The sequence below is a fragment of the Cinclus cinclus genome, chromosome 20 (assembly GCF_963662255.1).
Source record: "Cinclus cinclus chromosome 20, bCinCin1.1, whole genome shotgun sequence".
In the NCBI taxonomy this organism is placed as follows: domain Eukaryota; kingdom Metazoa; phylum Chordata; class Aves; order Passeriformes; family Cinclidae; genus Cinclus; species Cinclus cinclus.
Genome location: NC_085065.1, coordinates 3,838,373 through 3,854,082, shown reverse-complemented (window position 1 = coordinate 3,854,082; position 15,710 = coordinate 3,838,373). Strand labels below are relative to the sequence as shown.

The 15,710-nt window shown below is 38.8% G+C and overlaps 1 protein-coding gene across 2 annotated transcripts in view; it reads right to left on the bottom strand.

Moving 5' to 3' along the window:
- B3GNTL1 (UDP-GlcNAc:betaGal beta-1,3-N-acetylglucosaminyltransferase like 1) overlaps positions 1 to 15,710 on the bottom strand; it is a 100,981-nt gene that overhangs the window by 24,512 nt on the left and 60,759 nt on the right. The window contains exons 10-11 of one of the 2 annotated variants that reach the window (XM_062506296.1): positions 10,102 to 10,115; positions 5,326 to 5,421 (exon numbers count right to left, since the gene is read on the bottom strand). In XM_062506296.1, the coding sequence (XP_062362280.1) occupies positions 5,326 to 5,421; positions 10,102 to 10,115 (110 nt within the window). The remainder of the gene's footprint in view (positions 1 to 5,325; positions 5,422 to 10,101; positions 10,116 to 15,710) is intronic. The other variant, XM_062506295.1, reaches the window with a different exon arrangement.

Below are 15,710 nucleotides of genomic sequence, written 5' to 3'. Positions count from 1 at the left end.
AGGTGGATCCTTTCAACAAATACCTATTTTATCCTTTCAATAAATACCTATTTTATCCCTTTTGCTCTGTCTAGTCTCTGTTCCAGGTCAGCCTTTCCAGGTATTAGTAGTACAGATGAGGGGACTATCTTTTACACACCATGGGGTATCAAGCAGAACCTTAACTTGAGTTAAAGTAACTCCTTGTTCAGGGACCAAAGTAAATTATCTATGATCCTTCTCTTGCCATCTTCTCATTGCTGGCAGCTCCAACTGCAACGAACGACCTCAACATTTTTCAAAGAGGTTCAAGCATCTCCCAACAAGCAATTCTGGCTACAACCCTTGCACCTTCACCATCAATAATGATGAGGAGCATCAGTAGGGACGATCAGCAATTTTTGGAGGAGTTTTAATGCAAGTGATGCCCTGTGCAATGCTGTAACCATTAACAGCTGGTGAGGTCATGCTGTAGCCCTGGGATGACCAACAGCAGCACTTCAGGCTGGCAGCAGTCCTTTCATTTGGTCACTTGGACAGAAACCACCACGGGGCTGTAGAGGCATATACACAATACAAAATATATCTGCCTTTTACTGCAAATCAAATAGATGAAAGTGATTCTGCCACAATCTGTCCCAGCTTCCTCATCCACCTCCATTGAACCTTGCCTCAGTCACATTTGACTCCCTGCCCTCTCCCAGCTCAAGGCACCCTGGCAGAGATGGCAGACCTTTGTGAGCCCAACCAGTGGAGATTTAGCCTCTGCAGAGAAGTCTGACTGGTGAAATGGGAGATCTGCCATTATTTCATAAATACACACACTTACAATAAACAGCAATGGCAAACAAGACAGAAGTACATCAATCCACATGGGAAAAAAGCCTTCAGGTTTGGAAAAGCTTGGTCCTCCTTCTTGACCAGGGGCATCAAGGAAAAATGGGCTGTAACTTGGTACACATTTTGTAAACCAGTCAGCACCATCAGGGTAGCTGTTGGACAGAAAAAAAAAACTCTTTAATTTTTCAGAGGAGCCTAAAATATGTGAATGGAAAGAATTAATAGCTTTTCTACAGGATTACCCAAGATATTCTTAAGTCTCCTTTTCTGTAGATGTCACTTCATTTCTTGGCTCTCATCCAAATCATGCCTTTCCATCATTTTGCCTTGATTATAGGACACAGAGCCCACTAGCATTTACTTCATTGTTTGGGAAATAATAGGTTAAAGGAAACTCCAAAAGATTGCTTTCATCCAAATATCTTGGCACAGAGAAATGCAGTTAACAAAGATGATGGGGAAGTTAAATGGAAGGGAGGAGGTAAATTGTAAATTATATTTAATAACAGACCAGCAGAAAATATAATTAGACATGGGGTATGGGGTGAATTTTCAAATAGCTTATAAAGTGCAATTAATCACTGGCTCCACCACTTTCTCTCTGCTCTTTAGGTCAAATATTGATCTCTGTTCAGCCTAAACTATATCAAGCCAAAAACAAACAAACAAAAAAAAACCCAATAGTGCCTGTATTTTATCCTGATTTCCCCCGAAGTATCTTGATAGGTTATTTGACAGACTGACTGTATTTTAATTCATGTTCCTAAAAACCAAATTCCCACTTAGTCTTTTACCTCTCAGGCATTCTTTTAACCACTTGCCTTCTGAAGAGAATGACATTTGTGTGCTCTGGCAGAGAAACTTGGAAAATTGCATCACTGAGTGCCTAACAGCTACATTTACCTCAGAGCTTTACACCATGGCCTACAGTCTCCTGTGCTCAAAAGGATATTTTGACACCTCCTCAGTTCGTGTTTTTTTGTGACCTTTTATCACAAAAATAGAGTGAAACTGAGCCCCAGACACTTTGTTCAGAGGCACAGTTTGTATTCAGAAAGGCTGGTGGTTTACAATGCATGATTCCATCTGGGGCTCATTAAGAATAATTTCCCCCTGTTTACACTTTGAGATTAGCTCAGAACTTTAAGGCTGTCACTCCATTTTCAGTTTTCATACACTTAAAAAAGAAGGATAAACACAGGGGTGACAAAAAATTTGGAACCAAGTTGTGGTAAAATTCTAGAGAAAGAGACAAGCTTGGCACGCAACAGTTGTGATGTCAAAGTAATTCTGCCTGGAGAGAGCCAAGACTGCAATTTTCCACCCTTGCATGGAGTGGAGCCTGCAGGGCAGCAATGTTCATTTATTCAGCTCTCCTTGTACTCAGCATTTCTGTCAGACACATGGAAAAATAACTTTGCTTCACTAGTAACAGGCACCTCATCTCCCACTGCACACAACTGGGGAGTTCCCCCCTCTAACAGATGATACAGCTTCAAAATCTGCTTTTCACATTAGACCAGAACACAGGCATTTTTTTCCTCAGCACAATGTTTTGTGATGCTTTTGGACATGGTTATTACTTTTTAACAATGGTGCTACTTATTAGGGGACACCAAAAACTCCAGCAGCAAAGCTACCCATAGTAATGTCACACACTAAGTGTCAAATAGGAGTTCTGAAGGGTTTAGTGAAGTGCTGCTACTTCTTCCAATAAGGAACTACTGCACTCTTTATCCAAAATTGCTTAAAATGTTATTTTCTTTTAGTTTCCTAAAAAAAGTAAATAAAAAATATGGTTCATTGTGTGACTCTTTTTTCAGCAGGGGATACCATTTGAGCTACTTCCTAAGTTTGTGACAACTTCCATTATATTATCTAAGTCTCAGAACACCATCAGAGCTTGCTGAGATCTCTTCAGTACTCCTAGTTTAATTATCATTTATCAGAGATTGCATAGATAAAACCTCCACCATTTTAGTTGATTAATATATAAAACAAACCTATCAGGTTCTTAGAGAACATTTATGAAGAATTTTGTTTGGACCTAAAAGGAATACACTTCCAACAGCTGCAGTTCTTGATCAGAAAGAACTTAATTAAAAAACAAAGTTGAAAAAAATCCTATTTCACCTAAAACCTGAATGGCTGCAGAGAGGCATACATATCTACCTGGAATTAAAAAAAGGATTACACCATAGCACATCTATTTGTATTTTATCAGTCCACCCAGCCTGTTGCCATAAACACCAAATCACAATTTCTCCCATGGAAGAATTATCCTCCATTTTTTCCTAAGCACTGAAATATGAAGAACAGGTGTTTGGATTTAATTACAGATGAGAAATGCAGCTTTTTGGCAAGAAACAGTTTAGCAAATGGAGAAGGCCAAAACATGGAGATTTGTTGGCCTGTTTCTGTGTTTACTTCCAGCAATATGACACTGGCAAGTCTGATTAATAAACACCAACTCAAAAATGGAGATGGAAGTGATCAGATTAACACAGATCCTGGCTCAGGTCAGAACACACACACAGGGATGAGACCCTTCAGAGTATTCTCAGCTCTACTGATACACAGAGAAAGACTTTCTTTGCCTGAAAGGGATTCTTTTCAAATGAAAATGAACGGGTTAGAGCAAGGCTAAATACTTTGTAACACTAAATTCTCAAGATTTAACAACTTGATTTTGTGTCCTCTTAACTCACAGAAGACAAAAGTTTGGCTTCACTGCCTGTGTCCATTGCTTTGTTCAGATCTGTCCTGTTCATAGGGTATTTTTCTGAAGGTCCTCTGCATCAGCCAGAGCCTTGGACATGTTGGACACTTCACAACAGGGACAAAAAATATGTTCAATTTACCACTAGTAATTGTTAAAACTAGAAGGACATATCATGCATTGTGGCTGAAAAATCATCAGGATTAAGATTGTCAGTGTACTACAGCTGAATAACCAGTGGCATAGTTCCTTCACAATTACACAGAGAGAGCAAAACAGAAACAAAAACAACTCATAAAAACTAAACAAGGAGAAAAAAAAACAAAATGAAAAGCAAAAAGCACAGAACAATAGTCTATTTAACCTAACCTCTTGAACTTTATCATTAGGCTTGCTGTTCTATTGTTGCTGCTGCTTTAACTTGCTTGCTTTCTTTCTGGAGCTTACTAACAACACTCAAGAAGTCAAACATCCTTCAGAGAGTGAAAATACAATGGTAAGAAATAATAATAATAAAAAAGAAATAAAGAGCATGGGTCAGCAAATGTAGAGTGTATTGGGAGCCAGGCACCATTCCCAGCTCTTCCACTCACCCACCATGTAATTAAGGGCAAATCCTTTCACTGGCATAAACAATTCAGTTCTCTGTCTGCTGTCTCCTTATAATTATAATTTTTTGGCAGCCCAAAGAATAATATTTGTATATCCTCAAACATACATACACATGTATATATATATATACGCACACAGCTTGGCACTGAAGGGCTTCATTTAAAAGCTATAAAAATAATAATAATAATAATAATCATCATCATCATATGTTGTAGTTTAAATAACAAAATAGGAACTAGCCTTAGCAGATTTTTTTTTAGAGTGCTAATAAACAAAAGCTTTCAAAAAAAGAAAAAAAATCAGAACCATCCATTTTAGCCCTAAAATCTCACCAAAACCACTGGAAGCAAAACCTCTCAGAACCAAACCACACAAAATGGATCCAAATGTGTTTAAATTAGATCTCTTTGTCAACATATTTCAACTACCACAATAAATACTGCTAACAGACACCCATGGATTTTATTCCACAAACACGCGGATCAGCTTAAAGCAATCAAAGGGAACTCATACAGGAAATTCATAAAGAAAAAGAACACCCAACTGCCAGGGAAGGAACACTTCTGAGACCACAGGTATTTAATTTGTACCCTCTCAGCCCTGATCTTTGAGGAGAAGCTACTTTAAATCTTCCAAGGACAAGCACAAGAACTAAGATTGACAAGAGCACATGAGGCAGGAGGATAAATGAGTTTCAGTGGTAGTAGTTTTATGACCCTTCTTTCTTTCTCTCAGGGATTTAAATCTTCCCCCTTAGGTGAATGTACTTTTAGCTCTCTGCCATTCTGCACCTTTCTTCCCTCCCAACCTCTTTCAACAACCTACCTCACCTTGCAGGGGTAGTTCATAACAAAACTATGAGCTCACTTGTTTTTAGCATCTATTCCAGGGACCAAACAGGAGCTTGTATGTCTGAAACCTTTAACTTCTCCACATCTGACAGATGTGCTACAATGTCAATCTCAGGTAGGTCCTTCCATCACCAGGGTTATTCCCAAACAACTTTAGTTGGTTGAAGACTGTTTTTTTTAAAAAAAATCATGTCCCAGGTTTTTTTAGAGCTCAGTTTTCATCTACACCCCTTCCCTGTTGCTCCTTAATAACAGGTAGAGGGCTTTCAGAGGCTGTTACACAAAGGCATGGCTCCTGGACTACAGGTCACCTGCACCACTCACCTTTCCACCCTCATCAAATCTTCCCACATGAAAAAACCACTCCCGAGAGCAGAACCAGGTTGGCATGATCACAGTAGGCCCATGGGAGGTGAACACCTAGGAAAGAGGGAAAAAAAGCCAGTCAGTTAACAAAATGTCAAACCCAGCAGCTGCTGAGGAACAAAGTACACCTTATACATCCACCTGAAGTTATGCATAACCTTCAGCAATTTCAAGCACTGAGAAGAGCAAGTGCTGGAAATGTAGCAGCTGCTCAGTGTTGGAAGTGCAGTGTGTACCAGAATCTTCCAGGTGCCACAGCCCAAATGCTGAGTCTGGTTCCTGCTCCATATTCCATGACCTCTTCTCTCCCAAGCTGCAACACGTGCAGGGCACTTAAAGCATTTTTCCAAATTTAGAGTATTATACTGGAGTTGGCACTTTATCACTAAGGGTGATGTTGATATGGAATTGAAGTAATTGAGAAGAATCACAGGAAGTTCAAGTTCTTAAACTGAGCCCCACAACTGCTGAACGTTGATTTTTTTTTTTCCATTTTATATTCCTTATACATATATTAAGCAAGAATTTTCACTGATCTCTTATTTCTGCCAAAGACTTAAATCCTAATCAATCTTGGACAAGTAAAATGCAATTTGTTTTAAATATTACCTGAGTACTATGGATTTGCTACCCAGTGGTACCTGCAATAAAAGGATGTTGGAAAGGGAGAGCTTTAAGTAGAGAAAAGGGAGTCACTATTAAGCTCATCTCTTCATTTGTGACAGCCAAGACCTATACAAATGGGTCTTTGAAGCTTTAAACAAACTTGTTGCAAATTCAAATGTGAAATAAGCCAAAATGTCGATTATAGGAGGAAAACTGGCTCCTTCTTTTAGCACAATTTGAAGTGTCCAGGCAAAGAGGAGACTGAACTTGTCAAACACAATGTGCAAAGTGCAGGCAGGAGCAGCAACACAGAAACTACAGAGCACACCCTGGGTCATGAAGGCAGAAGAAACCAACTTCACAACTCCAGTCAGTCAATGACAATGCTGATCTTGTAAGCTGACAATTTCATAGCATGTTACAGTGGTAATATTAATATTCCTGTACATCTGAAGTTCTTAAACTGAGAGCATGAGTGTACATTTGTCACATGCATCTCAGCATCTACATTTTAAAGGTGTTCCTCTTGATGTCAACCTGAGGAAGCTCCACAAACTCTTTTCTGGCAACTTCCATTTTCACAGATAAACTTGGACTTAAAACCAAATAAAGACATTTAAATCAATTGTCCAAATTAATTAAATTAGAAATTGAATCAAAATTTGACAGATGACCTATTCCCATGTTTCTCATGGGCATCTGCCCACACACAGGTGTACACTTCAGGCTGAAGCACTCAGCATGCCAGCTCCAGGAGCACAATGACAGAACTTCACTGTCCCTAAAGGGATCCTAGGGTCACTCATTTTCATCAAGACACTTCAATTCCAGGCACTCATTTTTAGTCAGAACAATCCTATCACCTAATGTGTCTTAACACATCAGCAGGTTGCCTAGAGCTGAAATTCAGCTGAAGTTCTAATTCAGAGGTGTTAAATGCAAAAATCTCCCCCCAAGAGTCAGTGGGATCCAAGAAAGTCAAAATAATCCCAGAAAAGCAGAGCAGCCAGTGATTACTCAGTCCATGGTTATTAACCCCACATTAATTACAAGGGCAATTGAGTATGGCCTGAACCAAACAATGACCAAACAGCAATCCCAAAAGAAAACAGCAGCAGGGAGAAAAGCCAGGCCAGAGGGCATTGCATTAAATCTCATTTCTGAAGGAAACAAAAACTTCAAAAGAAAGTCTTGAGCCCATTAGTACTTGTGAAATGTATCTGGAGAGGCCAGAATGCCATTTCCTCTGAGAACAGAAATGCACTTCACCTTAGGGATGGAGCTCCATGCAAAGAGCTGTGCCCACGTGCCAAGAGCATCCATCCCAAACATCTGAGACAATGTGTGTTCCACTGACAGAGATACTTCAGTGAAACCACATAGAGCAGATTTGAAAAATCTGAGAGAAAACATCCACAGCCACTTATGTTAACACAGATGGTGAGATGATGATTTCACAGCAGACCATCACACACTGCAATACACCCCTGCCTCTCCTAAATCCAGCATTGTTCTATGGTTCAGTGTCCATCCCAGGAGAGATACCTGATGAACATCACAAGGGCAAAACAGAGACTGATGATGCCACGCATGATTTCAGGATCTTATCCTTCAAGAAAGTCTTTAAACCTGCACAGCACAGCAGCTGAGAGTCAATGAATTGGCAAATAAACTTTTTCTATATGGATACTTACAGCACAGCATCAAAACTAACTTTTGGAAATTTATTTGTGCTGCTGTCACAAAGGACAAATTCTTGCCCCTTGCTATGTTAGAATAACTTCTGTGAAGCTGAAATTCTCTTTGTTGTTGTTAGCCTGGTCTTCAGCTGAATCTCCTGATCCAACAAACCACAAAGGAGGGTGTAGGAAAACAAGACAGAGAGAACAAAACTCTTCAGCAGCAGTAGAGATAATCCAGAAATAATCTTTAACCTGATAAAACTGCTAGAAATCTACATTTATACCACATGTACATTAAGTGAAGAGCTCTCCCACTCATCCTGCCTCTGGCTACACACCCCAGTCACAGCACTGGCACTTGCCTGACCCCAGGATGGATCAGAGCACTACATCAGTAAAAAGCCATTATTTTCCTTGTTTTTAGTGTTTGTTTTCTACAGCCTTAGTTCTCTGAATCAGTTCACTGTGGGGTCAGAGTAGCAATACCACTGACACATTGGAGAGGGAAGGAAAAGCTGTGGAGAGGAAAACAAGCCCTCCCTTTTTGTCACTGCTCACAGTTAATGAGTCCAGCTGTAACATAAAACTGCATCTTCTCAATACCCACTCTGATGTGAGGAGAACAGGCCAGGAAAAACACTAACTCCTGTTCTGAAACACTGAGGCATCTGCCAAACTTCTGAAAACCACCTTCCAGAGCTTTTGAAATTTTATCTTCAAGAGAAAAAAAAAATTACCTCAACTCTCCGCACTTTGGAAATTCTGTATTTCACCTTGGTTTAGGTTGATGGGAAAGTTTCTTCAGTATTTCTTTTTTGTCTATTCTTGTCATAAACTCCTGCCAAGGTGTTAAAAAATTGTCAAATTGCCTTATTCTGTGATAAAAAACTGCAACTTCTCACTTTGTGACACTGACACTCCAGATTTTATCCATAAATCTTTTAGATTGCATGGACCGGAACAAGAGGAAAAAAAAGGACATGCTAATCTTAACTTGAAAATCAATCAAAAGCAGAATTTGAATGATGTTGCCATGAACTATGCTTAGTTTTCTTGGAAATATCCTTCCACTGTGCACAAATGTCTTGTGTCACCTTGGAACATCAGTGGGTTTCCAGAGCTCCTTGAGGAATTAATTCAGTATTCTGAGAGCAGGTTGGACCTGTGAACCTTTCACACACAGCTGGATTGAAAGATTAATCCTTATTAATAATACTTGTTGTTAATTACAGTACACTGTATGCTGTAAAAACATACCTAAATATATGAATATTTCATGTTAAAAACCAGAAGATGAAGGTATAAATCTGTTCAGGTTTAGAACTCTCCTGAGGAACAATGTTGTCATAACCTAACTGCAATCCATCTCGAGATGATGGGCACAAATTCCTATTTCAGCATCTTATTTACTAAATTATTTAGAACTTTGTAACTATCTGGGTTTATTCCAAGCATCAAGTAGCAAGTAATTGAAAGTGGTTTGTTCTTGTTCACTGTTTGGCTATCAAATTACATCCAACTGTTACACAGATTCTCTGAAAAGAAATCTAAAGAATACAAAGAGTTGATAAAGTGACTTTCATTGTTGTGTTTTAAAGCTGTCAACAGCACATGGAACTCTGGTTCCCACTGATGCTCACTGCAGATCATGTCAGCATTCAGTACAAAATTTCAGTTCCAATACAGGGAAAGGCATTTGTGTGTTTACAGTAACTTCTCAAGGAAAGTTCTATTCCTGAGACAGCAAATCAAAACCCAACAGCAGTGTGACAAAAGCAGATATGCAGATGGTGAGACAACCTTATCACATCACATATCATCATGCCATGCAGGACACACAGGGGAAGCCAGGCAGCTGACACAAGCAACAGATTTAATCACAAGCCCAGACTGCTTTCCAAAGAAAGGAGGAAATTCCCAAAATGCATCACACATTTAGTTCTACTTATGCTACAGCATTGTTCAAAATTACAGCCACACAAATCAAGGGTTAGACACAATCTCCTCTGTTGAGATAAATGAAGCTTTCTAATATCCAGGGGCATGCATTGACACGTTAGAAGGAGAAAAAGAAAACAAATGCCATGGGGAAGGCCCCAGTGATTCTGTAAGCTGTGGGCAGACCATAGACTGAATGGCATCATTCCTCACTTGAAGCAATGATGTGTTAAGATACCTGGGCATTAATTCAGCAATGAATATACCAGGACCCTGTTACTGAAGTGTACCAGCTTTACATCCAGAATCAGGTCTCTGTGTGTGTTAGTGTGAGAGAAGAGGTATAGTGGGCAGGGAAGAGAGAAAAAGACTCTTCCTATTCCAAAAATGTGCTAGGCAAAGAAGATTTTTCAAAGAAAATAACTACAACAAGCTTTACCAAGCTTTTAGGAACCTAAACAGCCAGTGTGGTATAGATTCCATGCAGTTAGTTTATACTGTACTGAACTGCTCTACCCTTTCCTAGGGCTGTACAAATAAATGCCTGTGTCACCTCATCACTGCAAGCTCTGGGAGCAGCTGAAAATCCTTCTCTAAAGAAGCTGGAATCTAGCACAGCAAAGAGTAGATTATTGAAATAAACCATACCTTGCCTCTCTGTGCACAAAAGCTGCTGTATACACAGTAATTCTGGTGCAGGCCTGACTGAAAAGCAGTGATATTTAGCCTTCACAATCCCAAACTCTACTAAGCAACAAAACTAATCAAAAAGAGTAAGAAAGTCCTGAGAACTGCTAATGCCAGGGAAAGCAGAGAGCATTCAGCACCTCTGAGAAAGTATTCCTGCTCCTGTAAAATTTATGACTTGCAGCTCCCTGTGATTTCCTCTGGATCTGAAGCCTGAGTGAAGGCTGGAATGTCTCACAGTTTGCAGGAGACACAGAGCAGAGCCAGTGAGAGGAGCTGTGAGATGATGCTTTCTCTTAATGCAAAGGGCACAGCAATGGGAGGAAAGCTAGGGGAGAAAAGCTGAATTTGGCTGAACTGCTGTAACAACCTCTCTGGTTCCTCACAGATTATTGCACTTCTAGTGTTTTTCACCATGCCATTCACTTTCAGAAAAATACAACAGTCCTCTTTACAGCTATGTGACCATTATATGAAAATATCAAATTTTTACAAATAGTATTCCCTATGTTAAGTAAAATTTTCATACCAAGTCTCTGCAGTGAAACCATCACCTGGAATGAAAACCCGGGTGTGCATCAGCAGGGCATCACCTCCTCCAGACATCTCTGGCTACAGCAAAGCCTCACAAAGAATGAAATGCTGGGTAAAGGCTGCATATAGCAGGCTACTCTGCACCTATGTTATTAGATTTTCTTAAAATTTGCTGAAAGCAAAACTGTTTACAAACTTGCTGCAGGTAAATATATTAACTTTCGGTTTCTAGTCCAATTCCTATGGATTGAATTGGCTTTGGTTTGCTTTTTAAGAGCCAGCTCCTGCGAGCCCCATTGTGTGGGATAATTGAGGGTGACCATACTGCTGAATGTCTCTGTTTTGTTGCTGAATGCCTAAGAGCAAGCACCATTCTTCTAGACATTTTTAGAGTTTTTCCCTACTAATGACGATGAATTAGCCTACTGCTGAAGCCAAAACAATAGCTGCATGCAAAGGAAACAGCCTGTATGATTTCAGCATTTTGTTAGGCTTTTTTTTGTAGGCTACTAAAAGTGGTCTTTGCAAAAGGTTTCTCTAATTCTTGGAGATCTTCCAGTATTTAAGGAGTGGAGTATTTACAATGGAAGAATGACTCCATCCAATAAAAAAAAAAGCATTTTGCACCAAGAGGCTGTCGGCTTGATGTTTGTGCTGAGGTTTTATTACAAAAGAAAGAAAACAATCTGCTTAAAGTCATATTAGCATAGGCAGGTTCTAAATTATGATTAGAGCAAACAAGGAATCTGCTAAGAAACAACAGTGACCAATGCTGATGTAAAGTAAGATTAAAAAATTACCTTTCTATTTGACTTGTGGACATGCCATTTAAAATTTTCACAAGATACAAACTGAATTGGTCTTTCATATTTGTGACTTATTAGAGAGCATTTAACAGATGACAATATAGACAACAAAAGTATCTCCCTACATGGTGTGTAGCTAGAAACTAAAACTATTCTGCTCTTAAAGTGCATGATTCTATGCCCACAATTAACAAACTTCCCTTAAATGTGCCAGCAAAGAGGAAAACAAATTCCCATAAAATGCAGCACATTAAACTTTCCTACTTACCAGCTCCCAGAATTAATATTCAGCTGAAATGTGAGTAAACCTCCTGGCAAATCTCAGCTTCAGCAAATTTTAAAATGCAGGTATTTGGAGAGAGAAACATTAGATACTTCTGAGTGTTCAGGATTATCTGAGAGTGTAACATATCCTTCATACTAATGCTCACTGATTCTCTTTCTCAAATAAAAGCTCGTGCTATAAAAGTTTTATGCAATTTGGAAGTGGGGGACACATGACCTGCTGTTAAATGAAAGAAATACAAGCACCTTATAAACAAGCATCAAACTGTAGAGAAGGAGATCACTTTTGAATTTGAGAAGTTCAGCTGTGTGCTAATGTACATGCAAAAGGCTCACAGGAGAAATATTAAATATTCATGCAAACTCGCTGTATTTATTCCAATAAAAATTATATTTCTTTTGTGATCCCCCCCCGCCCCCGATAGACTTTTACCCTTTAGAGAAGGCAAAAAGAGAAAACTTAGATCAGATCTTAAACTACAGATTCTGATTATCTGATTAACAGCTGCAATAGCAGAATGTTTTCTTTAGGAAATCAAAGCAAACTTTACCCTAAATCTCTCCCTCATGTCTTCCATCATATCGCAAGTCTTTGGGGAGTATCAAAGCACCAAATGCATTCCAGTGCCTTGAGAGTGTTTGATTTGAGTTCTGTAACCCTTCAAAACTGTGAATGGGAGAACAAGGAAAAGGCAGAAAATAAAAATGTATTTTAGAAAAATAGATATCACTGCTAGTGCAGAAACAGTGAGAGAAGATTTTACAGGGGGAAAATTTAAGATCTCAGGGTCTTAGCCTTTTGCTCACTGTCTCTGATCTTCTATCCCACAATCACTTTCTCACAGTGACTTAGATACACACTGAGATTAAAAACACTCCCCTCACCTCAGCAAGTTTTTACACACATATATACAGTTTTGATAATGAAAGGGACCCAATACTTGTCCAGAACCCAGTGGTCTCTTACAAGAGTTTGTTTTTCAACAGAGCAGAAGACACATTTGGAAAGATCTCAACCAACCCTGAGCATCTGCAGAGATAGAAATTAAGTGCCTATCAACCTGTAAAAGTCTGAGACAAACCAGAGCTGAGAGCACTACAAAGCTTTCCCCTCCTCTCTGCATTCTCCTGTTTCAGCCTCCCTAATAATTTGTTGACGGCTTTATACGTGGGATTTGATTTTGTAGGCTTTTCCCTGCTTCCCAGCCAGAAGCATGGCCAACATTTCATTAATTTGTGACTGACTGTAACCTCCAAACTCTCACAGCATGGGCAGCTTGAAGTCACCCTGCACCTCTGAGTCTGGGCCCGGGCTGTGCATCACTCCTGACATTGATTTCTATGGTAAATTCTGCTTGAACTTGGCATTTCCCATCCCTGCTTTGGAGTAGTTACTGCTCAGACTGTCATTCAACCTACCCAGCACACTAAAATACTTTTAAAGAATTCAGGGATAAGAAAGAAGGTAACTAATAGCTTCAGATCTTTCAAGTGGAGGCTGGTGTGAGTTACCAAGGCACCCACACTGCACTGGGACAACATAAAATCAACAATAACAAGGATTGGAGCCCAGGTTCACCCCAAGCTGGAGATAAAAAGCAAGCAGCCCTCTCCACAAGGGAGAATTTCTGCCATGGGGCAGCTGAACCCCTGCAAGGTCTCAGGCAGCATGTCTAATGAACACAGAGGAGCTCCAGAGGGCTTCTAAATTCACTAGTTCAGGAAGGCACCTTTGAAGGGCCTGCCTGACCCTCATATAGCTGTACATTCCTATAATCAGACTATTATAATTATCCTCAAACCGATGGAATTATTTTTTCCACTAAGATTAAATTAAATTTTTTGGAAATCATCTCTAAAAAGTGGTTTCAGCACACAATATAAATCTGATAATAAGCAAAGTGCAGCTAAAATGTTCAAAGAATTAAGAGGAATCCAATTGTGCTACAAATATGAAAAAGATTTCTTTTACGTTCTATTTTAATATCATCTTCTTATCCTGTCCTGCAGAAAAAACACAGTAGATACTATATGGCCCTCAGCATCTACCATCAGTAAATAGTAAGGGCATCTGCATTAAGGGGTCTTGCTATAATACCAAAGAAAAACTGTTAATAACTATCTAAAAGAAACCAACTGAATTAGAAAAGAAAATGTTGATTTTTTTTATTTGCCAAGAAGCTGAAAATCAGTGGAGGGAGCAGATTCTATAACTGTACTTAATGTAATTTAAAATTTGAAAACACAACAGCAGTTTTGGCTATACTGAAACATGGTTGTAGCACCAGCTGGGAAGGATCTGCTAAGCAGCTCTTGTGATTTATATCTTTGAGAGCTCCATGGGTCACTCAACATAAACACCCTTGTTTGTCTCACACATCCTGCTAAAAATGATTAAGATTTAAGTGAGGTTTCAGGTCTCTGAACTACAAATTCTGAGAAAAGGTAGCGTAACACAAAAAAGCACAATAACAACGTATCTTAGAGATAATGTGGTTTAAAATATTTAGTAATAATCATTTCCCTGTCTTTCTTCACAGCATTTAGATGAAAGCTTAGATAATTTCCCCCAAATTCCCCAAAATTAGAAACAAGAACTTTGTGTGTGCTACTTGTTTATCATGGTGGCAAACAACTACAGTTTTGAAACTCAAATACAATGTCAGCACAACAAAAGTTCAAAAAGAGTGAAATCAGATTTCCCCTTAGGGCTTTATCCAATTTAACTTTGTATTAAGCAAAATCAGTGTATCAACAATACTTACTCCTATTTCTTATAAAATAATTACTATAACCTCTTTTTGGAAATGGGGATCTCTGCCCTTTTAAAACTTCACCACTTCACAAGCTGATCCTACATAAAAACAAATGACAGAACCAGAAGGATCCATGTATGGCAGTAATGAAGTTCCATTTCCAAAATCAGCAAAATCTCAGAAATAATCTTTTGACCTGATTCAGGAAACCATTCCATCAGTAGCATGTATGCAGGCAAGCTGCAAATGTTTAAATATTTAGCCAGGTTGAGACATTTATGAACAGCAATTTTTCACACATGCACATGTGTTATTCTGCACCAGAAAAATTGCTTTTAGATTGGAAGGAGAAAAAAAAGCAGCTTTTTTTAAAAAGGAAAAAATGGATGAAAAATTATGAGCCTCTTGAAAAACAGGCTAATTCATCTATAAAAGATAGATATTTATATTGTGATCGTTACTCACATCATATCCACTAGCATCAAGTTACCTTTTCTAATCTGAATTCAGAAGAAGAGCAGCAAGCTGTGATCTCCCAAAACTGGCTGAAGCACTTTAGCCACACAGCCAATTTCATTATAATAAGTCATCTTTCCCTTCAAAACAAAACAAAAAAAAAAAAAAAAAAAAAAAAAAACCAAAAAAACCCCAAAAAAAACAAAAAAAACCAAAACAAAATAAAAACCACAAAACCTACAAAAAACAAAACAAAACAAAAAGCCACACACACACACAAAAACAACAAACAACCCCCCCCACCCCACCAAATTAAAACCAACTTCAAATAATGCCAAATACTGCCAAAAGATGATAAAACTATAGAGGTATAATACGTTCAGGACTTGTAAATTCAACTAACACTGTGAAAAATGACACCCACTGGGCCTTTGAATGCCTGTCTGTGTCAGTGTAGGAATGGTCATTGAGGAATCAGCCACAGAAGAGGAATTCCAACAGCAGATTTCTGGTCTCAAACCTCCAAACTCAGCAACACCATTCCTAAACAGAAAAAATACTGACTGGCAAGTCATTCTTGATAATGCAAATGA